This window comes from Melospiza melodia, chromosome 5 (assembly GCF_035770615.1).
Source record: "Melospiza melodia melodia isolate bMelMel2 chromosome 5, bMelMel2.pri, whole genome shotgun sequence".
In the NCBI taxonomy this organism is placed as follows: domain Eukaryota; kingdom Metazoa; phylum Chordata; class Aves; order Passeriformes; family Passerellidae; genus Melospiza; species Melospiza melodia.
Window position 1 is genome coordinate 25,184,394 of NC_086198.1, and position 20,755 is coordinate 25,205,148.

Sequence of the window (20,755 nt, forward strand, 5' to 3'; positions counted from 1 at the left end):
AACAATAGACACAAGGATTCCAATGTGCATCCGGCCCTCTGAGTCACTCCTACAGCTTAATCATTGGCATCAAATGTTTTGTGTTTTCTAAAAAGAAAATCCATTTCACGATGCCCCTAAGACAGAGTGTTGTGACAAGCAGGAGCAATTGAAGCAAGGTCTGAAGTTTGCTGCCCAGAGGTGTGCAGCTGCCAGTCAGAAGCTGGTGCCTGTGCTGGGTCCAAATTCCATTGTACCCCTTTGTGCCACACGCTTGTTTCAGTGAATGGCTCCTGGTGGTTTAACACAGATTCAGCATGGCTTTTCTTTCCTCCCAGCCTTCCCACAGTGACAAGGCAGCCAACCCTGAAGTGCTCAAATGGACAAATGATTTGGCCAAATTCCGAAAGCAACTTAAAGGTGAGAACCACCACTGGTGCACCTTTGGGGGACAGCTTGACTCTGCCTCATTTAGATTTGATGTGAGGCAGTGATCCTGACACAGTCACATTTTAAAGATGAAAAATTGCTCATCTTTCCCTGCTCAGAATCCAAACTGAAGATCTCAGAGGAAGACCTTGGCCCTGTTGTGCGTCAGCGCAGCAACACGCTCCCCAAGAGCTTCGGCTCCCAGCTGGACAAGGAGGATGACAAGAAGCAAGACCTGTCAGACAAATCTGCCAAGCCTGCTGTGGAAGTGACCCTTGAATCCATCCAGAAGAAGCTTCAAGAGAAACGAGCAGAGACCAATCGACCTGAAGACATTAAGGTACAATGTAGACAGGTCACATTTAGACTTTTATGTGCAAGTAGGTTACTTGTAGCTGCACAGTCACTGTGAAAGCATTGTGGTCTACATTTTGTTAAAAAGTCTGCAGCCTTTAGTCTGGGCTCACTTGCTTTAGTTCCTTTCCCTCTGCCTTTAGTATCTTGATTTTTCCCCCCAGAACTCAGTTTCTATTGTATGTATCTTGTGTTCTTTCTCTGACCCTTGCATATTCTTAGTAATGTTTCTGAATTATTGCAATTTTTTCCTGCCCTATTTTTGGCTGTTTCTGTTGTTCCATCCAAAAGTTTTTGGCAATTCAGAATCTTCCAGTGCTTCTGGAGATTGTGTCATCTGCTTGCTTCTTGTTCACCCCAAAACTGAATGTTATTCTCTTAGGGTATGTTACTGCTAACCTTCAGAGTTTCACATTGAGCTCCATTAGCTGCTGTGATCTCTGAGGGTTATCAGCAGGGAGGTCTTCATGTCTGATGTGAGCTCCTGAGGTTTGGGCAGCCTTGTAAATGAAGTCCTTGAGTCTGCTGACATGTAAATTGTGCACTGCTGTGTAAGAGTGAGGCAGACAGCATTATCTTTGTTTGCCAGATCTGCAAAAGAAAAACATACAGCATGTGTTTTGACTATTTTCTGACTGTAGCAAGAACCCACAGCCTGGCCATTTACAGAGGGACTATGATAGTATTTGGTGCTGTGATAGGGAGAAAAGGCTTGGTGCCAGGCAAATTTAGTGGGGAAATTTTAGCCAACTTAGTTAGAGAAGTCTTCTCTAGCTTTACAAGAGGTTCTGGAGTTTGTCTCAGATTTGGAGAAAAAGAAAGCAAATTTATTCTATTGTAGAATTAACATTTCAGATCTTAACTGGAAAAGATCCACGAGCATTAAAAGTTGCATGGTGTTGTTTTTTCAAAGCACATTATAATCTGTAAATCCACTTTAGGTACATAAAATACCTTCATATGCAAAGTTTGTGTGTTTAATCTGCCTGCATTGAGCATAGTGTTCTACTCACATTAACAGTCTCTTTAGCAATGTAGCTGGGAAAAGACAACTGGAAGGTAGAGATGAATCTTTAAACCATAATGATGGTATGACAAGACTTTGGTTATGGCACAGATCAGTATTTTTTAAGTCCAGGAATCTGACTTTTTTTTCTTTTCTTCCTCCCTTTCCCTCTCTCTGTGCCACTTTTCATAGGACATGACACGAGATCAGATAGCAGCTGAAAAAGTGGCTCTTCAGAGGGCTTTGCTGAATTATGAAGGCATTCATGGCAGACCGGTATGTACTGCAGATTTTGGTTTCTTTGTTTTTTTGGGGATTTTTTTTGCATTTTTTGTCTCAAAGTACATCTTTCTATGTCATTGTCTGTGGTTAATGATGCCCCTAAAGCCCTTTTGATGTCAGGTCACTAGAACTTCTTGCTCTCCAAGCCACACGTGCACCCTCTAATCCACCTCCCTGATCCTTTACTTCCGCAGCTGCTGAGGAGTCTGTTCCAGGCAGGGTGATGTCCTCACACAGCACTGAGCTGGACAGACACCTGCAGGACAGAACCTACAGGCTGAGTGGTCATTATTTTGGGACTGTGCTCAGCAGGTTCCACAGACATCCAGTTTGAGGCCCAGTGGACAGTCTGCATGAGAATATTTGTGCGTGGTCCCTCATCCAGCCAGGAAGTTTGCAGTTTTCTGATATCAATGGTATAAGGCCAACTTATTTGTGAATACAGAGAATTAAGTTTTGTCTCCTGTTGGTCCTTGCTGTTGCAGAAACACAGTGGCTTCCAGGCCATGAAGCTGGCTTTTTATAAGTCACCCCTTCTATTTCACTGATGTCATTGTAATCTTTGTGACCAGCTATATAGGTAAAGTAACTTAATTTCAGAGTGCTGCTAATCCCCTGAGCAGTGGCTTGGGAGCAGCAAATTACTGCTTATAAGGAGTACTTGATTGGTGCAGCTCACAAATCTGTCATTCTGCTGCTGCATGAGATTCCTGATCTTTTCCTTCCAAATTATATCTTCCTTTATCCATTGTTTTTAAAAAGTCTCACTAATTTATTTAAATGCCTTCTTGGAGTGCTAATATTGTACAGTCACAACTGTATTAGCAACTGAAAATGGCATAGTTACATGAGAGGACAGGCAGATTTATTCTTGTGTAGAAAAAAGGCAGCACAAGGGAATCCACTTAACCTTCCCTGTGTTCTCTGTGAGACCAAGTCTTTTTTTGCTGCTTTTACAATTATATAAATCAACAGTTGGCATCTTACTGAAGTGAACTCACTTCAGTCTGTTAAAAAAAATAACAAGCCCAGAGCCTATCTTGTCAGCATACTTTTATTTCCACCTACCTTTTTCAATGCCTCGTTTGTACAACTGCTTTTTAATTTGTTTTGTTTTGAAATAAGCTGTCTATACCTAGTAACACTGAACTGCATGGAAAGGAAGACTGATCAGCTTTTGCTGTTCCCAGCTCCTGGCAGAGCAGCAGTGGAAAAGTACTGAGAGCTTGAGGAGAATGTGGATAGTTCAGCCAAGGGTTTTTTTCCTTAAAGATATTTAACTAAACAAGAAAAACAATGGAGCTCAGATTTATTGTGCAGCTGGGTCTTTCTGCACCAGTGATAGATGAACCTGCAAAGGTGGAACTGAACTGTTTTAGTTAAGCCAAAAGTCTGTCTGCAGAAATTCTTGAGCTGCTCTAACAATGCAAGCAATGGTCTGTTCTCAGCTGCTGCTCTTTTGCCACGTGGAGTGTGCCCCAGAGTTGTGTCAAAGGCTCCATTATTCTGACAGTCTCTTTGCATTTTGATGTTCTCCCAAAATATACTCAGGTTTTACTGGTCTTACTTATGTTTACCTAATGAGGCAGTGTGCCCATGTACTAAACATTTACTTTCAGAATATGCTTTCTGTAAAGTTTGCCGGTGTAAATGAGCTGCAGGACAGGCTCAGACTCCATACGCTTAACTTGCAATGCCTGTATTCATTATCTGTGTTGCTCCTCCACACTGACACTCAGACACTGAAGGATGTTGTTGAACTTTTCCATTCTTCAACATACCTAAGGACTTTGTACCCATTCCAAGGCTTGTGTTTATTTTTCTGTACAGAACAGTGCTGTTAATCAGCTTTGAAATGTTGTTAATTGAAGGTTTGATTCTCAGCCTCAACATAAGCCTCATCATAGCCTTGGGTTTTTTTTAAGTAACAGACTGTCTGAGCCAACAGTAGTGCTGTACCTCCTGTTCCACAAACTGCTAATCTTGTAAAGCTAGGAATAATATTATATATATATTTAGGTTATTCAGTTTCTCTAGTTGTATTCTGGATGGGCTACAGAGAAATGTCGAAAGTTGGAGGCAACTTGCTAGCCAGTGCAATTGAGTGCAGGCACATCAGCACAAAGCTCAACACAAAGAGGACTGAGTGAATTGTTTCATGCTGCTCACATCCCTCTAATCCATGTGAGCTGCTTACTCAGTGAACAGGCAGCTTGAGGCTGTCAGGAATTGGAACCCTGCTGTGCCTTGGGGGTGTGGGACATTCAGCCCCAGAGCTCAAGACTGCCCATCTATATCCCCCTTATCAGGCCTGGGGATATTTGCATTGAGCCAGGAAAGGAATAAAGATCTTCCTCCTTTCCCTCCCTGTTCCTTTGCCCCCAACAGAGGGAACATAGGCTTTGTTATCAGGAGGAAGATGGATGCTACCTCCAGATTCTTGGAGTTCATCCCTGCCATCCCACTCCTGGCAATACTTACAGCCTTCCTGCCCCTCCCAAGCCAAAACTGTCTCTTTCTCTGGAGGGAGGATGTAAAAGCTTTAGAAAGATTATGCCAGTGAAAGTTAACTGCAGACAAAATAAAAAGCAGTTTAAAATTGCCTCACTGTCTGAAGCTGTATTCCCTTTTCTCCTGTTTCTATTGTAGAAAGAGACTGCACAAAGCTCCCTAGGGGTTGATGCTGATTTTTATATGGCTGTTGTTCAGGTGCTCTGGTGATTAGCAGCAAGTAGAAAGGCATGACATCAGTTAAAGCTTCCTCATAAGAGCTTTATAATCTAAAGTTAGACAAAAGATCTAATGGAAGGACACTTATAGGATATGGGTCAGACAGTGCTGAATGATGATCAGGTATTGCTGAGGATTTTGTTTGTTTTCTAATGTGTTGTAAGAAAACACTGAAGAAATAAAACCCACCTTGAATCTGAAAGAAAACCAGAAATAACACACTCAGTTTGTAATGCTCTCAAAACTGGGGAGGGAGCACAAGAAGGAATAAGGAGGAGTGGAATTAAGGACAGAGCAATATAAGGAACACCTGAGGTGGACATGACAGCACTATTCTATCTTCTCTATGCCACACAGCCATGGCACCTTCATCCCTTCCAAGCATTGCAGTGAATCCTTCCCAGCAAAATGGCTGTGAGGAGGGATGGAGGGCAAGGCTGGGGGGCTAAAAAGAGGAAAAACTGCTGGCTTGTACAGGAAATTAAGAGAAATAGCACAGCCAGAAAGTCAGCTGTTGTGAAATCTGTAGTTTACCATACTCAAGGGAAGTCTGCTCACATTGCAACATGCAGTCAGTGCAGCTGCTTTCTCTTTTCATGGGTCACAAGCACGGCTTTTGAGGGCCGGCCACAGGAACAAGGATGGGAAAGCTCAAAGCTCAGCTGGTGCTTAGGGCAGCAGACGTGACTGCAAGCACAGAGTGCTGCCTCCTCAGGTCATTTTGTGCTGGGCACATCTGATCCCTGTTGGTCATTTGAAGCACCTGTCCCTTACAGCCCCTGTACAAGACAGCCCACACAGCTTCAGGTGGCACCAGGCACAGGCGATGCCATGGTGGACAGCAGTTTCAGGGCTAGTGCTGCTCTCCTGTCATCCCCATACAAGTCTCTTTGAGCCACTCAGACTGAGGTGATCACAGGCACATGAATTCTGGAGTGGAGTTTTTGTTGCAGGCTTCATGGGTGTCCCCTCTTTCTCCTTTTCAGGTAACCAAAAACGAGCGGCAGGTGATGAAGCCGTTGTATGACAGGTATCGCTTGGTCAAACAGATCCTCTCCAGAGCCAACACCATCCCCATTATTGTGAGTAGAGCACTCTTCTGTGGGGTATTTCTTTGGTTTCAAGCTGAGGAAGCAGGAATCACCGCACTTTTGCTTACAACACAATCACTGAGGCTAAGTCCCAACCTCCCTTATCACTCAAAGATCAAACAAATGAGTGATCAATGACACTTCACACTGAAGTTGGGCAAAGCTGGTCAAGGAACTTTAGTGCCCACCTGTGAGCCACGGGGAACATCACACCTTGTATTGTTTCTTCTCTTTCCATTGGGCTGCTGCTGTTATTTCATCCATCCTCTGTTTGGTACAGCCTCACTTCTTTTTCCATACCAACCCATGCTGAGCTGTAGGTCTTCCATGCTGCTTGGTTCCACAGGGTTGTAGGTACAGGATTCCTGTACACAGCACACAGACTTGAGTAGATCCCACAGGAGGTGCCAGGTGTGTCCTTGGATGAAAGAAAAAGTCCTCAGTTTTCTAACACTTAATTTGTATTAAGAGATCCTCTAAATGGTGGATATTCCCTCTTTCAAGGTGGTGCTTTACCACCAGCAGGGAACTCAATACACCCCTCTAGGGAGAAAATTCACCTTTTTTAATTTTAGACAATTTGTGTAGTCCAGTTTTTAAAAATTAATTAATCTAAAAAAACTCACACAGAATACTTCAAGCCTAACTATGGAAAAGAGTTCTTTTATCAAAGTTCCTGTTTACTCTATCTGTCATGTATGAACTATTTTTTTGCTTTTCCTGAGCAGTGCTCCTGTTCTGTCCACTTTCTGTAGATGGCCAGTGAAGTGAATTGGCTGGCACAGCGTTACCCACTGCAGTGTCACTGAGGGGTGGGGCTTTTTTTCTGCAGATGCTGGGAGGTGTTCCTGGTCCTGCATTTAAAACAAAATAAAAAGCTGTTCCTCCTGTAATATGCAAAATAGTCCCCAAAATGTGTGCTGTGAAGACAGTGCTGGCAGTCGAGGAGGAAGCTGTGTAGGTGTGCATGGGCAGCATAATGCAAAGCTGTCATAGAGAGCCCAGGTCCTGTTAATGCACAAAACTGAAAATCCACAGAGGCTGGTAGAGGAGAGATGAGACTGTTTTCTTCCCCAGTCTTCTGAGTGAGAATAGTGAGAGGCTCATAGAGAGACAGAATGCATTTGAAAATCCATCTCTACATCAGTAGGTACTTCAGTGGGGAATCAGGCTCCTGGAAAGCAAATCTGGAGAGCCTGTCTGAGCTTACCCTGTAGGTCTGGAGAGCCAGCCATTGGACTGGGCATTATTTTCTTGCAGCCTTCACCTCATAGTCACTACCCAGCTAATAATCATCCAAGTTTCTTTTTTAAAACAGATTGGCAGTGGTGTCCTTTGCTAAGCAGCATCCTGAGAGAAAACAGCCCAAGGTTCAGGGGTTTGCCAGGCCTGTTTTTCTTCCTTGAGAAAGCTATTTCTCCTGGTGGTCCAGCAATGAGCTGGGAGTGTATGGGTGAGAATGAGCTGAGAGCAGGTGGTGGAGGAGAAAGGGGTTCACAATGTAACATACTTGTTAACACCTGTCACAGGGTTCCCCCTCCAGCAAGCGGAGAAGCCCTTTGCTGCAGCCAATTATCGAGGGCGAAACAGCTTCCTTCTTCAAGGAGATAAAGGTGAAGACCTCCAGCTGCTAACTAATTGCTCAGTTTGCATCAACTTTCCCCTTATACCAATGAAACAGAATGGTTGATTGATTTTTTTTTCATCAGTGTTGATTTTTTTGCAGTGTCCTCCTGAAAAATCAGTAGCTGCTTTAAGCCTCGCCAATTCTGATCAAATTCTTCCCTTGTTGTAGATAAGACTACAGTGTTTCCTTGGCTTTGCATTCTTTCCTATCCTTGTCCCTTCCCCTCCATCTGCACATAATATATTTTATTTTGCTTTAAAAAAAATTACAAAATCACAGTTATCCTTGTACCTTGCTTTTTTTCTTGCTTTCCTCCTTTCTTTTAAAAGACACTAACTTGTTTTGCAGTAGTTTCTCTCACTCCCAGGCTCTGTGGCTTGCTCACAGCACCGTGGCAGGAATGAGCTCTCACAAAACTAACCCTCGCACGTGGAGCTAGCCGGGGCACTCACGGGATCCTTACCTGCTCCCCTCCACTTGTTTTATCCAGGCTCTTTTTCACCACCTTGTGCAGGGCCTTTTTAACTTAATGAGGATGGAAGTAAGAACAGCTTAGTTCTGCTAGTTGATGCTTGGTCAGGTTTGGACGGCAGGATTGTTGTGTTTCTTCTTGTGCTGCTGTGGAGTAATAATTTGGGGTGGGGAGGATTGCTGTGATACTGGGCCTTCCCCTCAGGAATAAAGTCCAGCAGCAGACCGGGACACACAGCGTGGAGCTGAGCCCTCCCTTGCAGTGTAACAAGGGAGAGAAGTGCTTCAGCACATTTGGGTCATATTTCTGTTATCCAGCCAGAGCTTGGTTAGATGTAAGTACTGCAGACTTAGAGATCCGAGGTGATTGAGTGCAGTGGATTGTATATTAATGGACTATTCAAGTCACATATTCTTTAATACCAGATTGCAGATTGAAGATGTTAAGCTGCTGTTTGGAAGCTGGTTAATGATCACTGAGCTTCTTAGTATTTTCTAGATAACTGCTGGATCAAACCTGCAGTACTGGTCTGGGAGTGTTTTTGTTTGCTTCTGGTTTTTTTTGTTTTAGTGTGTCATTTTTCCCCACCTCTGCTTGCACCCAGTGTGAGAACTTAGAGCTGTCAATTATGGTGATCTCTGATGGCCAGCACGGGCTGGAAACCAGTCCTGCAGGGAATACAAACCTGGAGGGGTTTCTGGAGAAGATTTAGATGACAGCCTTAAGCCTGCTAACATGATGTGCCTATTAACACTTAAATGGGGCTTTGTGAAGCTGCACATGGCAGCATTATACTGAACTACACTCAGAAGTAAGGAGAGGAAATGAGCAAAAGGCCCCAAAACTTAGCTCCTGCATAGGTCCACTATGGGCAGGGAAATATTTGACAGGCTGCTGACAGTGTCAGTATTTGTGTGTTTCTGGGTGAGGTTTTCTTGAAGCATTTGGGATAGTTGACTAAAAACTTGAAAGGTGTTTTGAGGTGACCTTACCAAACATTTTGGTACAATATCTTGGATGTTGTGTTGGAAAAATCATTAGGATTCTTGCTTTGTGGGAGTGCCGATGATAGGATACTCTGGGGATGTGACATTTGTAACTCTGGAATGCCTCATGATTGCCTGACAATCCAAGCAGGTGCATGATACATGAATCTTGTGTATGAAGATCATTCTGGTTCAAGGTATAAATGTTGCTGCAGGTTTAATTGAGGTTCCTATGTGAGACTTTAGAGGGAAGGCCTTAGAGGGCCTTTTCTGTTGGAGTTCTGGCTAAGAATCCTTTTAATTCGCCCCTTCCTATTTAAGAGCAAAATTATTTTAGAGGTCTTGTGAGAACCAGATGCAGTGTGTTGGCTCTGAGGTGTAAATGAAAACTCTGCTCTTTCTTTTCCTCCTGTGGCCTCCCATGGCAGGAGGCTGGCTCCTGAGCTGCTTGCTGGCTCGGGCAGTGTGCTGTGTCTGCAGTGAGGCAAGGCAGGCTCATGGGTATCTGTGAGGAACTTGTGTCAGTCCTCAGGAGCAGCTTGGTCACACTGCTTATGGAAATTGTCCCTTTGCTTTCAGTCCAGGAGCTCTCCCAGAAAAGGGCATGGGAGCTCCTCCTTTGTTGCCAGAGAGATTCCTCTGAAGCAAAGTGTGCTGCTTTCACTGCTTAGACTGACTTAGCAAATCCTGCTCCATGGCACAGCAGTACCTTTGTTCTGCTGCAGCCCTTCCCAGCCTGGGCTGGGCGGCACTCCTGGGGACAGGGAATGGCAGTGAAAGGTGGTCTCGCCTCCCCATTTCAGCCTGGAGTTGTTGGTAGGGCTTAAGAAGAGTACATGGCTGCTGGTTTGTGCTTTCTGTTTAAACTGTACAGCTGATGTCTGGAGAAATGGGTCTCGTCTAATCATGTGCTAAATATTGCTTCAACTTCCACACATTCCCTGCAGATTTTCCTGAGATGCATTCAAACTTCTCTATATCTTTTGTTATTATTGCTACTAAAAACTTCTTCCCAGATAATGTTTTTTTCACCCTGCAGTCTCAATCTTGGTTGTAATTTTCAGCCCGTGACTTTGCAATGTATCATCATAGCCTAGAGCTTTAAATTAAAAAGAAAACTCTGGGCAAACTATAATTTAATTTAAATGTATGCATTTGGAAATCATTGAGGGTTTAATGGGACTAAGCCAGGTCTTGCTGTTGCCTTCTCCCTTTTTGCTTGAAATATGGGACCAGTCTCTTAGGAATAGTTGAACTATTCACAAGGAATCACATGAAAAAACAAATGAAGAAAATGTCTGCTTTTGATCTCGGTGCTACAATATATTTTTGTCTAGAAGACTTAAGTGATGTTAGCCCCCAAAAGCTTTTAAAGATATTCATGTTCTTAGATCCTTCCTGGCTAGAGTTACATGGCTGTAAAATAAATACATTTACAGACACATACATACATATTTGAGAGATTTACTGTCCATGCTGGCATTTGCTGCTTTCTCTAAGTAGCCTCTTTCCTTACATTAAGGTTGAAAACTGCCTTCTAGAAATGTCTCTGTACATAAGAGACTGGGCCTCATTCCCTGATAATTAAAATTATTTCTGGACAGTGTCTCAGGACAAGCCCTACTTTTGAGAACACAGTGAACTGGTGAATACCAAGTGCAGCAGGGACTTTCAAATCTCATGCCTGTAAATTTTTTTTTTTAATTGGAACACAACCAATTCAGTGTGCATTGAGGAAATGGGAAATTGCACTGTGCAGAGTTTCCAGTTCAGTTTTTAGTGTATTCCAGCAAAATGGTCAGAGCTAATGTTTGAACATGTTAGCAGCAGCAGTCCTTTTACAGTCAATCATTTCCCACATTTGGGTAATTGTAAGACTCATCTGAGCTCACTGGTATCACTGAATGAGCATTTGAGGTCTTGAATTCAGCCATTAGAGAGAGCTGTTGAGCTGCATCTTTTGAGAGAAAATTCCATATTTTAACGAGGTAGTCTCTATGCTGGGAAATGTTTGCTGGGAAATGTTTGCAGGGAAATGCAGAGGATGGCTGGTGTGCTTTGGGCAATATGTGTAACGTCTGTAAATGGGTTCCTTTTTGTCAGAATACACAAACTAAACAAAGCAACATGTTGCTCTGAACCCCAGATATTTTTTTTTCTCTCAGTTGTGTCGCTCTGGGTCTCCTTAACCAATCTGAGTTTGTGGTGGCAATTTCTCTGTCATGCTTTGGTTCTAGGGTGTCTTACTGATGGTCTTCTGGTGTCCTGTGTATTGCTTGGCAATTGAAGTGTTTGCTCTGCCTTTCCACTTCTTGTTCCTGAGTGCATGTGGTGAGAGGAGCCTGTTCCTGAGAAGGGAAGCAATAACCTGTCTTGTTGTGGGGCTGCTCTGTCCCTGTGTGTAGGAAGAAGAGGAGGGCTCTGAGGAGGACAGCAATGTGAAGCCAGATCTCACAATTACCATAAAAACGGATTTCAGTGTGCGCAGTTTCTTGGATCAGCTAGAAGATGATGCTGACGGCTTTGTTTCCCCGGTGGATGATAAGATACCATCTAGGAGCAGTCAGGATATGGGGCTTTCAAATCTCCATGAAGCATCCATGTATGTTGAATTCACAGGCAACTACAAAAAAGTTATTTCTTGCTAAAATAGTATTTTATTTGTCAGAAAAGGGGTTTTTTTTTCTATTTATGATCTGAGCCAGATGTTTTCATGTTTCATTTTTAAATGCAAGAGACCCTCATAGAAAGGGCTTGGAAAGAAACTACCTTGTCCTGATACTTAGCTTATGCATCTTTGTATTCCATCTCTAAATAGTAACTCCACCAGTGGCAAGCCTTTATCATGGAAACCCTGCACTCCAGAAGGCTTTTTGTGTTTTGGAGAGGTCAAGTGGAAGTAGCTTTGCTGGTTTCAAGTGCAGACACGTGGGGGTGGTAGCCCTAAGTTGTGACCATTGAATTTGATCCTATAAAAGTCACCAAACCCAGACCCATCTGCAGGAGAAGAGGAACTTTCATAGAAGTTAGTGTTAAATTGTGAAGTGCACACTTAACCTCCTTAGAAGCTGCAGCTTAAGACTATGATGATTTTGCTGAATTTAATTCAGAGAGCTTTTTGTTTTAAGTTATGTGGGGCTGCCAAAGCTGCTTCCAGGAGCAACTCCATTGCTTGGCATATGTACAGCTAAACATCTGTAGGTATACTGTGTGTTTCCTGTTTTTATTGTGTACTATGGATAATCTCATTTATCTTTAAACCCAACAGCCCTGAACTGGTAGAGCAGCTCCAAGAAGTCAGGGAAGAGAAAAAGCGAATCCGAAAAAAATTGAGAGACTTTGAAGATAACTTTTTCCGACAAAATGGAAGGTAACAATTTCTCAGCTGCCTCTCTGTTCTTCAGCTACTTTTAATCTGTTTTGCATCTTTTTTCCGATCTCAAAATACAGAAAGTTACCTGAATTTAATATTATGTATTTCTTCTTCACAATCATTATCATTGCTTTACGCACATTTAGAATGGTGGAAGAGTTATTCAATGTTAAAGTAACTAGTTTTTTTCCGTAGTGATTTCTGTCCCATTCTTGCTTGTCTGTGAGGTATTCAGATGCTAGTTTTAGCAAGTATTTCTGCTTTAGTGTAACTTGTTTTATTGTTTTAAAATATGTCCCTCATTAACCAGCTGATAGAATGTTTTCATATACTTATACTCTTAAATTATCTTGTCTGTTTCTTGCTACCAGCCATCATCCTTAGGGGCTTTTGTAAAATCACTGAAAATTTAGAACTTTCCTGTAAGCCAAGAGCAATCTGATCAAATACCATCTTCCTTTTGCATGAGTGGGCCTGTTCATGTTAAGTGCTGTGGTGCCCAGACAGGGGAGGCTGTATTTTATTTTGCCAGCCTCGCAGGCTGACACTCAGATGGCTCCTGAAGTGTTTTCCAACTGTTTTGCAGAGCTGGTGATTTTAGGGAAGCAGGGCAGGTTTCAAATAGGATTTTGCATTTGGAACTGTGGAGTTGTGCTCAGCCTCAGCACACAAGCATCCCACACTTTGTTGGAGGAGATGGTTTGCCCCTTTTTTTATTTGTTTGTTTTTTTCTCTCAAAAGATAAATGTTTTGGTCTTGTTCCCTGATCAGGAGCAGGGGAGAGGAGCTGCTTTGTAGGGCTTGTTGATGGATAGAGGGAGGGAGGGAGGGAGGCTGCTGAGGGAGGCTTCCTGTTACAGAAATCCTCATGGTCTGCTTTCACTCCCACTAGGAATGTGCAGAAAGAAGACCGCACTCCCATGGCTGAAGAGTACAATGAATACAAGCAGGTTAAGGCCAAGCTGAGGCTGCTGGAAGTCCTGATCAGTAAGAGAGATATTAGCTCCAAGATCATGTAAAGGAGGAGATTGTTTTTGCCAATAAACAAAGAGGAGAGAGCACCAAACGGACAAATGCATGAAGTGGATGCAGCGGGAGCCTGACTGGGAGAGCTGAGGAGCTCCCTGGGAACTGAAGGGTCATTCCCAGAGGTGGGAGAGGGAGGAAAGGTGGATTTCTGTAACTCTCTACATTTGCTGTTGCCCACTGTTTCTCCAGGCCTGATGCCCAGAATGGAGTTTGCCAGTGTAGGAGACACAACACTGCGCTCAGTGACTGCACTGAAGGGATCCTTCTGTATTGATTTGCTTACAGATCCTGTAATATTTAGAATATCAAAGCCAGCCATGCTGTTCTTTTTCCCCAGGATATTATAGCAAGAGGCAAAATAGGATTAATAGTAATGAAATCATCAAATAGCTTCTATTTGAGTTGAACAGAAAAGTGCCCTGACCAATCTTATGTTAAGGCACCGATCAGGCAGCACCAAGACTGTTCTCTTGTAGCTACAGTAAAGATTTGCTCAGACTTTTGACCTGTTTGGAGTCCAGCATCTTCTGTTGCTCTAGAGAAATGCTGTAATAATCTCCTGGTCATCAGCCAGAGCTGGTGTGAGTTGCAGTTTTGCCCAGGCTTGAGTTGGGTTTTCTTCCCATGTTTTTGATGGCCAATTCAACCGGAGTAGAAGGAAGTACCTGCATGTTCGGGATGGTAAAGAAAATGAGCCATGGAGCCAATGTTCTTACCAGCTTGTTCTGCTTGGAGGGTGATACTGAGACCTGACCACATTTGGGCAACAGGGAAAAGAAGAGGTTTTAAAAGCTTTAAGTCAGAATCCCTTGGGATTTTGATGGTTGGTTAAATATTGGTGTCAAATATGTGGTAGATATCTGGAGGACCCACCCCATTAGTACGTGTGCTTCATCATGATACAGACACCTGAGACCAAGCTGAACAGTCTACACAGGTGTCCCACAAACTCACTCACCTAAATTTTCTTCTTTTGTGCACATCACCCCTGTGTGGGCGGCAGCAGCAACACTGATGGTGGCAGCAGAGGATGAGCTTTTCTTCCCAGAGGATACTGCAGGCAACTGAGAGCATGGAGCTGTGCTCTGCCTGTGGAAAGGGCACCTGTCTGGAGTGCAAGCTTTGACAATTTACTCTTTCCAAATTTATGACTTTCAGAAAAGAAAGTCCTGGGACACCTGATTCAGGTGTGTCAGTTTGAAAGACAGGTATGTGCCAAGAAAGGCAGGACCCTCCCTTGGAATGTAAAATGTAAACCCCCTCCCTCTGAATTATTACAATTTTTGAAATTAAGGGGTTCTCAGGCAGAGATGTGAAGATAAGAATAACAATTCTTTACTAGTGTGTAAAATAAAGCAAACAAACAACAACACAGCATTAACACCAAACAGAACCCAGAACTCAGTCCCAGCCCTCGCTCAGCCACAGGCGCTTTCTCGCTGGGTGCAGTTCCTGGCACGGCCGGCAGGGGCGCTGCTGGCTCCCGGCGGGCAGGGCAGGTGCGGTGACTCCCCCGGGCCTGCAGGGGGCGCTGTGCTGTGAGCTCAGGGAGTGCGCGGTGATGGCGGCTTGGTCCACACGGGAAGGGAGGGAAGAGAGAAGAGAGGCTTTGCTCCACAAACCCTGGGGCAGCCAATCCCAGTGCCCCAGCAGGACTCTGAGAAAATGATGAGTGAAACAATCCCGGGGTGGTAGAGGAGATGTATCAGAAGCTATTCTGGAGCTGTGGCTGGAACCATGGGCAGGCAGGCGGTGAGGGGCTGCAGTGCAGTGAAAGCTCAGAGCAGTGCCAGAGAAGCAGCCAGGGTGGGACAGAGGAGCCCAGTTCCCAGCAGGGCAGAAAGGGGAGACCTCAGGATCCTGGGCACCTGATCAGATGGGGATAGGAACTTCTTTTAGTGAGGTAAGTGTTAATAAGGTCCCACTTCAGTGGCTGCCCTCACAAGCAGAAGCTCACCCCAGGAATGAAGCAGCAGCTCTGGGCTGGGCTCTGGTGGTGACACTGAATCCTCCCTGCAGTAAGCAACGGCTTGACCATCCTTCTTTGATGCTGAGAGGGAGAGAGACCAGCCACTGCCCCCACCCTTTATTTGCCCAGTTCTCAGGGTTTCTCTGCCCCTTGGAGAGAAATCCGCCCTAGATGAGAGAAGTGCTACCAGATATCCGAGCTTGGCCACTTTGTTTTTCTTAAGTACCCATAAGTACCCAGTAGTTAATGTTTCTTAGCAACTTATGGGAAAAATTCTATAGGTAAGAAGGAACAAAATAAAATGAACCTAACCCCCAACAAGGTGTTCACATCAAACAGGTGCTGCCTGAAGGAGAGAAAGGCCCCAAGTTCAGGGACACTGAGTCATTGAGTGCTCACAGTTCCACCATCCTGGGACACCTGGGCTCACTCTCCCGCTCCAGAGGCTTATGTGCACCCCTTGGTGTGCCCTGAGCCAGGCTCCACCCTGATACCCAAGGGAGGGCACTTCTGAAATGCTTTCTTCAGTTCCCCAGGGGATCATTGCCAATGTACAGAAGCCAGTTAACCAAGATGAAATCCCGTGTTGGTTGTAGCCAGGCCTCATGCATGTCACACCAGAGGAGCCAAAAGGACTCCCAGAACAACTTCTCCCCCTTCCTTCTTTATTAAGGGCAAGTGGATTCACAAATATTTGTATTTAGTTTGTGGTACTTACGTAAGGGTACTTTATCCCCTTTCACTTGCTATATGTGGTGTGTGTGTTGTTGCCAAAATTGCTTCTATTTTGGTCACTTCGGGATCCCTTGAACTCTTCCAAAGTTGGTCATGGGCTGCATGTGCCCTTTGCTAGTCAGAGTGGGTGTCCTGGTTTAGGGCAAATTGCCCCAACTGGTTCGGGAAAAGATTTCCTTGGAGAAAAGTGGAAAAAACCTGTTTATTTAATAAGCAAAGCATCAACAAACATAAAAAATGAACAATACCAAACAATAAAACCTCTTGTTGTTCTGAAGTGATGGCAAATTCAGAAAGTCATTTTTGAGGAGTGTAGTTCAGCTCGCTGTGTGTCTCTCAGTCCTTCTGGCGCTGGAGTGCAGCATCCCAGCCCCAGTGGGCCACAGGCGTGAACTCCCGGTGTTCTTCTGAGATTTTGGTCCAAAGCGGTTTTGAACAGTTCCAAGAAAAGGAAAAGCCACAGTCCATGGAACTTCTTTGCTTCAGCTAGCTAAAACTAACTAAAAGCAAAAGAGAGCTCTGTCCCCCATCTGTTCTGCAGCCAGCACAGTCCAGGAGCAGGATGTGGGGCAGCCAGTGCAGCTTCTGATAACTGCACTTCTCCTGCCACCCCCTTCGCTCTCAGAACCCACCTTAAAGGTGTAGAACTTCATACCCAGGTTCATAAACAGAATACAAGCATCATAAAGTCACCCCAGGACATGGGGTAATGCAGAGATGTGCTAGTGAAAGCACTTGGGATGGGGACTCATGGCTTGGTTTGGTTTTTTATTAATTGCAGAACTGCCTGTTCCATTTAAAACCAGCAAAGACTGAATTTTGTATTTCCAAACAGTCCAGACGACTTGTGTGGTGACCTAGGGCTTAGATTTTCAGAAGTGCTGAGTTCCCATCTCCTGCGATGGGATCTCCTCTGATCCTTGGAGTGTCTTAACTGGGCTGACAGATTGGATCAAAAAATGCTATTAAGAGAAGCCTTCAGAAACCCCCGGGGCAGCAGATCCTAGTGCCCCAGTAGGACTTTCAAAAGCAGCAGGCTGGGCCATCAGGAATGAGCAAAAATCCCAGGGTGGTAGAGGAGATACGTCATAAGATATTCTGGAGCTGTGGCTGGAACCACGGGATGTCTGGGCAGGCAGGGGCTGTGCGGCTGCAGTGCAGTGGAAGCTCAGAGCAGTGCCAAAGAAGCAGTGAGGGTGAGACAGAGGAGCCCGGCTCCCAGCAGGGCAGAGAGGGGCAAGCTCAGGATCCTGGGCACCTGAGCAGATGGGGATAGGTCCTTCTTTTAGTGAGGTAAGTGTTAATAAGGTCCCACTTCAGTGACTGCCCTCAAGCAGAGACTCACCCCATGGCAGAAGCAGCTCTGGGCTGGGCTCCAGCGGCAGCAATGAATTCCCTTCCCTAAGCAGCAGCTCCAACTGTTCTCCTCTGAAGCCAAAAAAAAAATAGCCCCAGCCCTGCCCTTCACCTGCCCAATTCTCATAGTATCTCTCTCCTAGGAGAGAAACTCCCAGATAAGAGAAAGGCAACCAGATGCCCTCCTCCCCTGAGCTTGGCCACTTACTTTGTTTTTCTTAAGTACACAGTTGGTAATGTTTCCTAACAACTTATGCGAAAAGATTCTGTAAATAAAAAGGAACAAAAGGAAAGAAACCTATCCCCCAACACTGTCCTTCAAAATCTGTGTCACTGAAAGGGCAGGTTAAGTCCTGCAGAGACCTCTGAGGCAGTTGAGGCCAGCACACTCTAGAATGTATTTTTCAGCTTGGCTGCCACAAGCACAATAATCTCTCCAGTCTTTTTCTGCCAGTTCTCTATGTCCTTGGAGACACCACCCCAGAGCTCTCCGTGGTGAGGTTCAGCACTCTCACAGCATTCTCACACTTCCTCACCTCTTCTTGTTGTTCCTTTGTGCTGTGCTGGAGCTCAAATTTGTAAAAGAAGGCCCAGGCATCCCCCAGGTCAGAGTCTACCTTCACTGTGCGGTCGAACCACTCCCTGGCCTTGGTTATTTTATGCTCACTCCAGAGCAGCTTGGCCACAGCCAGCAGGACATATGGGTCATGTTCACACCTCCTGAGAGCATCCACACTCCTGGTCCTTCGTTGCGGTCGCACTTTGAAGAAAATTGCTTCTGATCACAGGATTCCTGAATTGGGGCACTCTTGCAGGGCCTTGGCCATCAGACCATTGGCAATGTTCTTCAGCCCAACTCGGTACTCCAAGCGCACAGACTCCAACCACAGGTCTGGATTCTTTGGATTCTTCAGGCGAGACTTTTCCAAAATAGCTCTTGCTCTAGTTAGCTGCCAAACTTTCTCCTCCAGCCTGGACAGCAAAAGCTACAGGGGTATGGAATGGGGGCACTTCTTCAACCCTTGATTATAAACCTCCCGTGCTTTCTCTACCACCTCTTTTTGTTCTTCAATTTGTCCTTTCATCATTCACAGTTTGGGGAAGCCGTCATGGTGCTTCAGAGCTTCCTCACAGAGCTCCTGGCCTGCAGCAATGTTCCCAAGTACCCATTCCAACTTCACAGACTTCGGGAAGACCCTTGCTGTGGGGGCACTGCTGCGAGCCTTTGCCAGCAGCCTCCTCGTTTTCATACTCACAGTTCTCTGACTTGAGCTTCACAGCAGCCAGCCAGATCTCCTTGCTGCTGGGGTTGGCCTGGAAGGCCAGGGCCAAGATGTGCCAGCTTCTGGCTGCTGGCACATCTGCCAGCCACTTGGATTTGGCCCCCATGAGCCACAGCACCTCTGCTTTGGGACAGTGAGCAAAAGCTCTCTGCAAAACAGCCTCCAAGGATTCCCTGGTTCCATGGTTCTTTTCAAAGTAGGCTGGTCGCAGTCACACACTCTTCTTGCTCGGGAAGACTTGCAAGGCATAGGCATAAATGGCTCGGGCACAGTCCAGGGCATTAAGAGTAACACAACTGTCTGCACCTTCCATCCAGGTGTGTTTCTGATCTTCTTCCTTGACCCCAATCCCAATCACAGCTCTCATGATTGCCTGGCATGTGGCCACACTTCCAGCTTTATCACATTCCTCGGCGTCCTGCACCTACTGCTCCCTGTTGATTTCCACACTATTAGCCCTGAGAGATATGATGGCTCTGTCAATAATTTTCTCCACCATCTGGGTATTTCCATTGGCTTCCTCCAGTTTGGCAGCAGTAATCCAGATGTGACAATCCATTGGGATATTCTCCTGGGCTTTGTTAAGGACTTCACAAGCGTTCTCATACGTCTCCTTGCCAGTGCCAGCCACAGTTCAACTCTGGTTGGACAGCACTCCACAGCCCAGCTCAGCATGATCCTGGCATCCTTGGGTTCCTCCAGCTCCACAGCTGATTTCCACAAATGCACTGCGTTTGGAACATATTTGAGGGCTTTCCTAAGGACACACTTCTTGGCATGCATGTCTGTCTCCAGCTCTGCTGCTCTGATATAGATCTGCAGACTGTGGCAGGTGCCATGCAGCCTGGGCCTCAATAGCCTTGGCTGTATCTCCTGGCTAAAGCTGTGCAGCTTCCAACCAAACATCTTCACTCTTAGCGCACATCTCTGCTCCTTTCATGATAAGGTTTCGAGCCACCTGGAGTTTGCCAGTGACCTCCTCCAGTGGGGCTGATGCTATCCAAGCTGGTGGATGATCAGGATTGGTCTCTCAGACAGATTTCAGGAGCAAACGAGCCTTTTTGATATCATTGATATCTCCTCCGTGTGTAGGAATCATGGAATTCAAGTCCATCAAATATCCTTTTGGGTCCACTACAGTCTGGCCACTCACAGAGTCTGTCACCTAGCCTCATACCCATCAAGGTGTTCCTGGCTTGGCCAATCTTCCTCATACCCAATTCACCTGTCCCAGGTGTCATCAAGCCTGGCGTCATTCCTCCTGGCTATGAAGTATTCAAACCCCCTGGATATGGAGTACTCAGTCCACCAAATTGGGTCTGGCATGGGTCCATGGAAGTGTGACTCTCCCCTGACTGCAAGTGCTTTGCAAAGAAGCTGTCAGGGACAGGAGTCAGCTTCTCATAATGAGGATTCCTCTGCCGCTTGTTCCTGGCATTCCCAACCTTGGGAATACACAGCCACTCCTCCTCAGTAACTTCCACTAATTTCCATTTTAAGTCTGAGAACTGCTGTTGTATTTCGGGTCATTCCATATAGTACTTTTCTATTTCCTCTTTTTCTTGTTGTTCCCTCCTTTCTCTCCTGCGTTCATCCATCCTCTTATCCAAAGCTGCATAAACAGCATCTGCTTCTTCATCATCTTTCTCATAGGGGCCACTTGAGAACAGGCTCCCAGCGTAGCCATTGAACTCATCGTAGTTGGTGTCATTCAAATCCCCATGATCATCATCTGCTGTCTTCTGGTTCTTCTCCATCTGCTCTCCCAGAGTTCTCTTGCTCAGTGGGGCGTGCCAGTCACCCACGGGGTCGCTGGCATCACGGGCAGGCCAATATCAGAGCGGATGGTGAAACCCATGGCTCCACGACCCAGACCTGGCAGGTACCCCAGGGGCGCGGGCACGCCCAGGAATGGCTTCCTCTTGTTGTCCATGATGGTGGTGCTGAGGTGAGACCGAAGGCAGACCAGAGCAGAGCCAGGAGAGGCAGCCAGGAAAGTGGCAGCAGAAGCAGCAGCAGGAGCTAACTCTCTTCTCCAAACAGCATCTCCGACC

At 45.5% G+C, this 20,755-nt stretch overlaps 1 protein-coding gene and 1 pseudogene across 6 annotated transcripts in view; one reads left to right on the forward strand and one right to left on the reverse strand.

Moving 5' to 3' along the window:
- The window catches only part of FAM13A (family with sequence similarity 13 member A), a 119,653-nt gene extending 103,314 nt beyond the window's left edge, over positions 1–16,339 (forward strand). For 5 of the 6 annotated variants that reach the window (XM_063156622.1, XM_063156624.1, XM_063156625.1 and 2 more), the window contains 8 exons: positions 318–399; positions 528–748; positions 1,961–2,044; positions 5,767–5,862; positions 7,401–7,484; positions 11,362–11,558; positions 12,225–12,326; positions 13,222–16,339. In XM_063156622.1, the coding sequence (XP_063012692.1) occupies positions 318–399; positions 528–748; positions 1,961–2,044; positions 5,767–5,862; positions 7,401–7,484; positions 11,362–11,558; positions 12,225–12,326; positions 13,222–13,348 (993 nt within the window). In that variant the 3' untranslated portion in view covers positions 13,349–16,339. The remainder of the gene's footprint in view (positions 1–317; positions 400–527; positions 749–1,960; positions 2,045–5,766; positions 5,863–7,400; positions 7,485–11,361; positions 11,559–12,224; positions 12,327–13,221) is intronic. The other variant, XM_063156623.1, reaches the window with a different exon arrangement.
- Positions 16,340–17,456: 1,117 nt separating this feature from the next.
- LOC134418402 (pre-mRNA-processing factor 6-like) lies at positions 17,457–20,634 on the reverse strand (annotated as a pseudogene).
- Between the last annotated feature and the right edge of the window lie 121 nt (positions 20,635–20,755).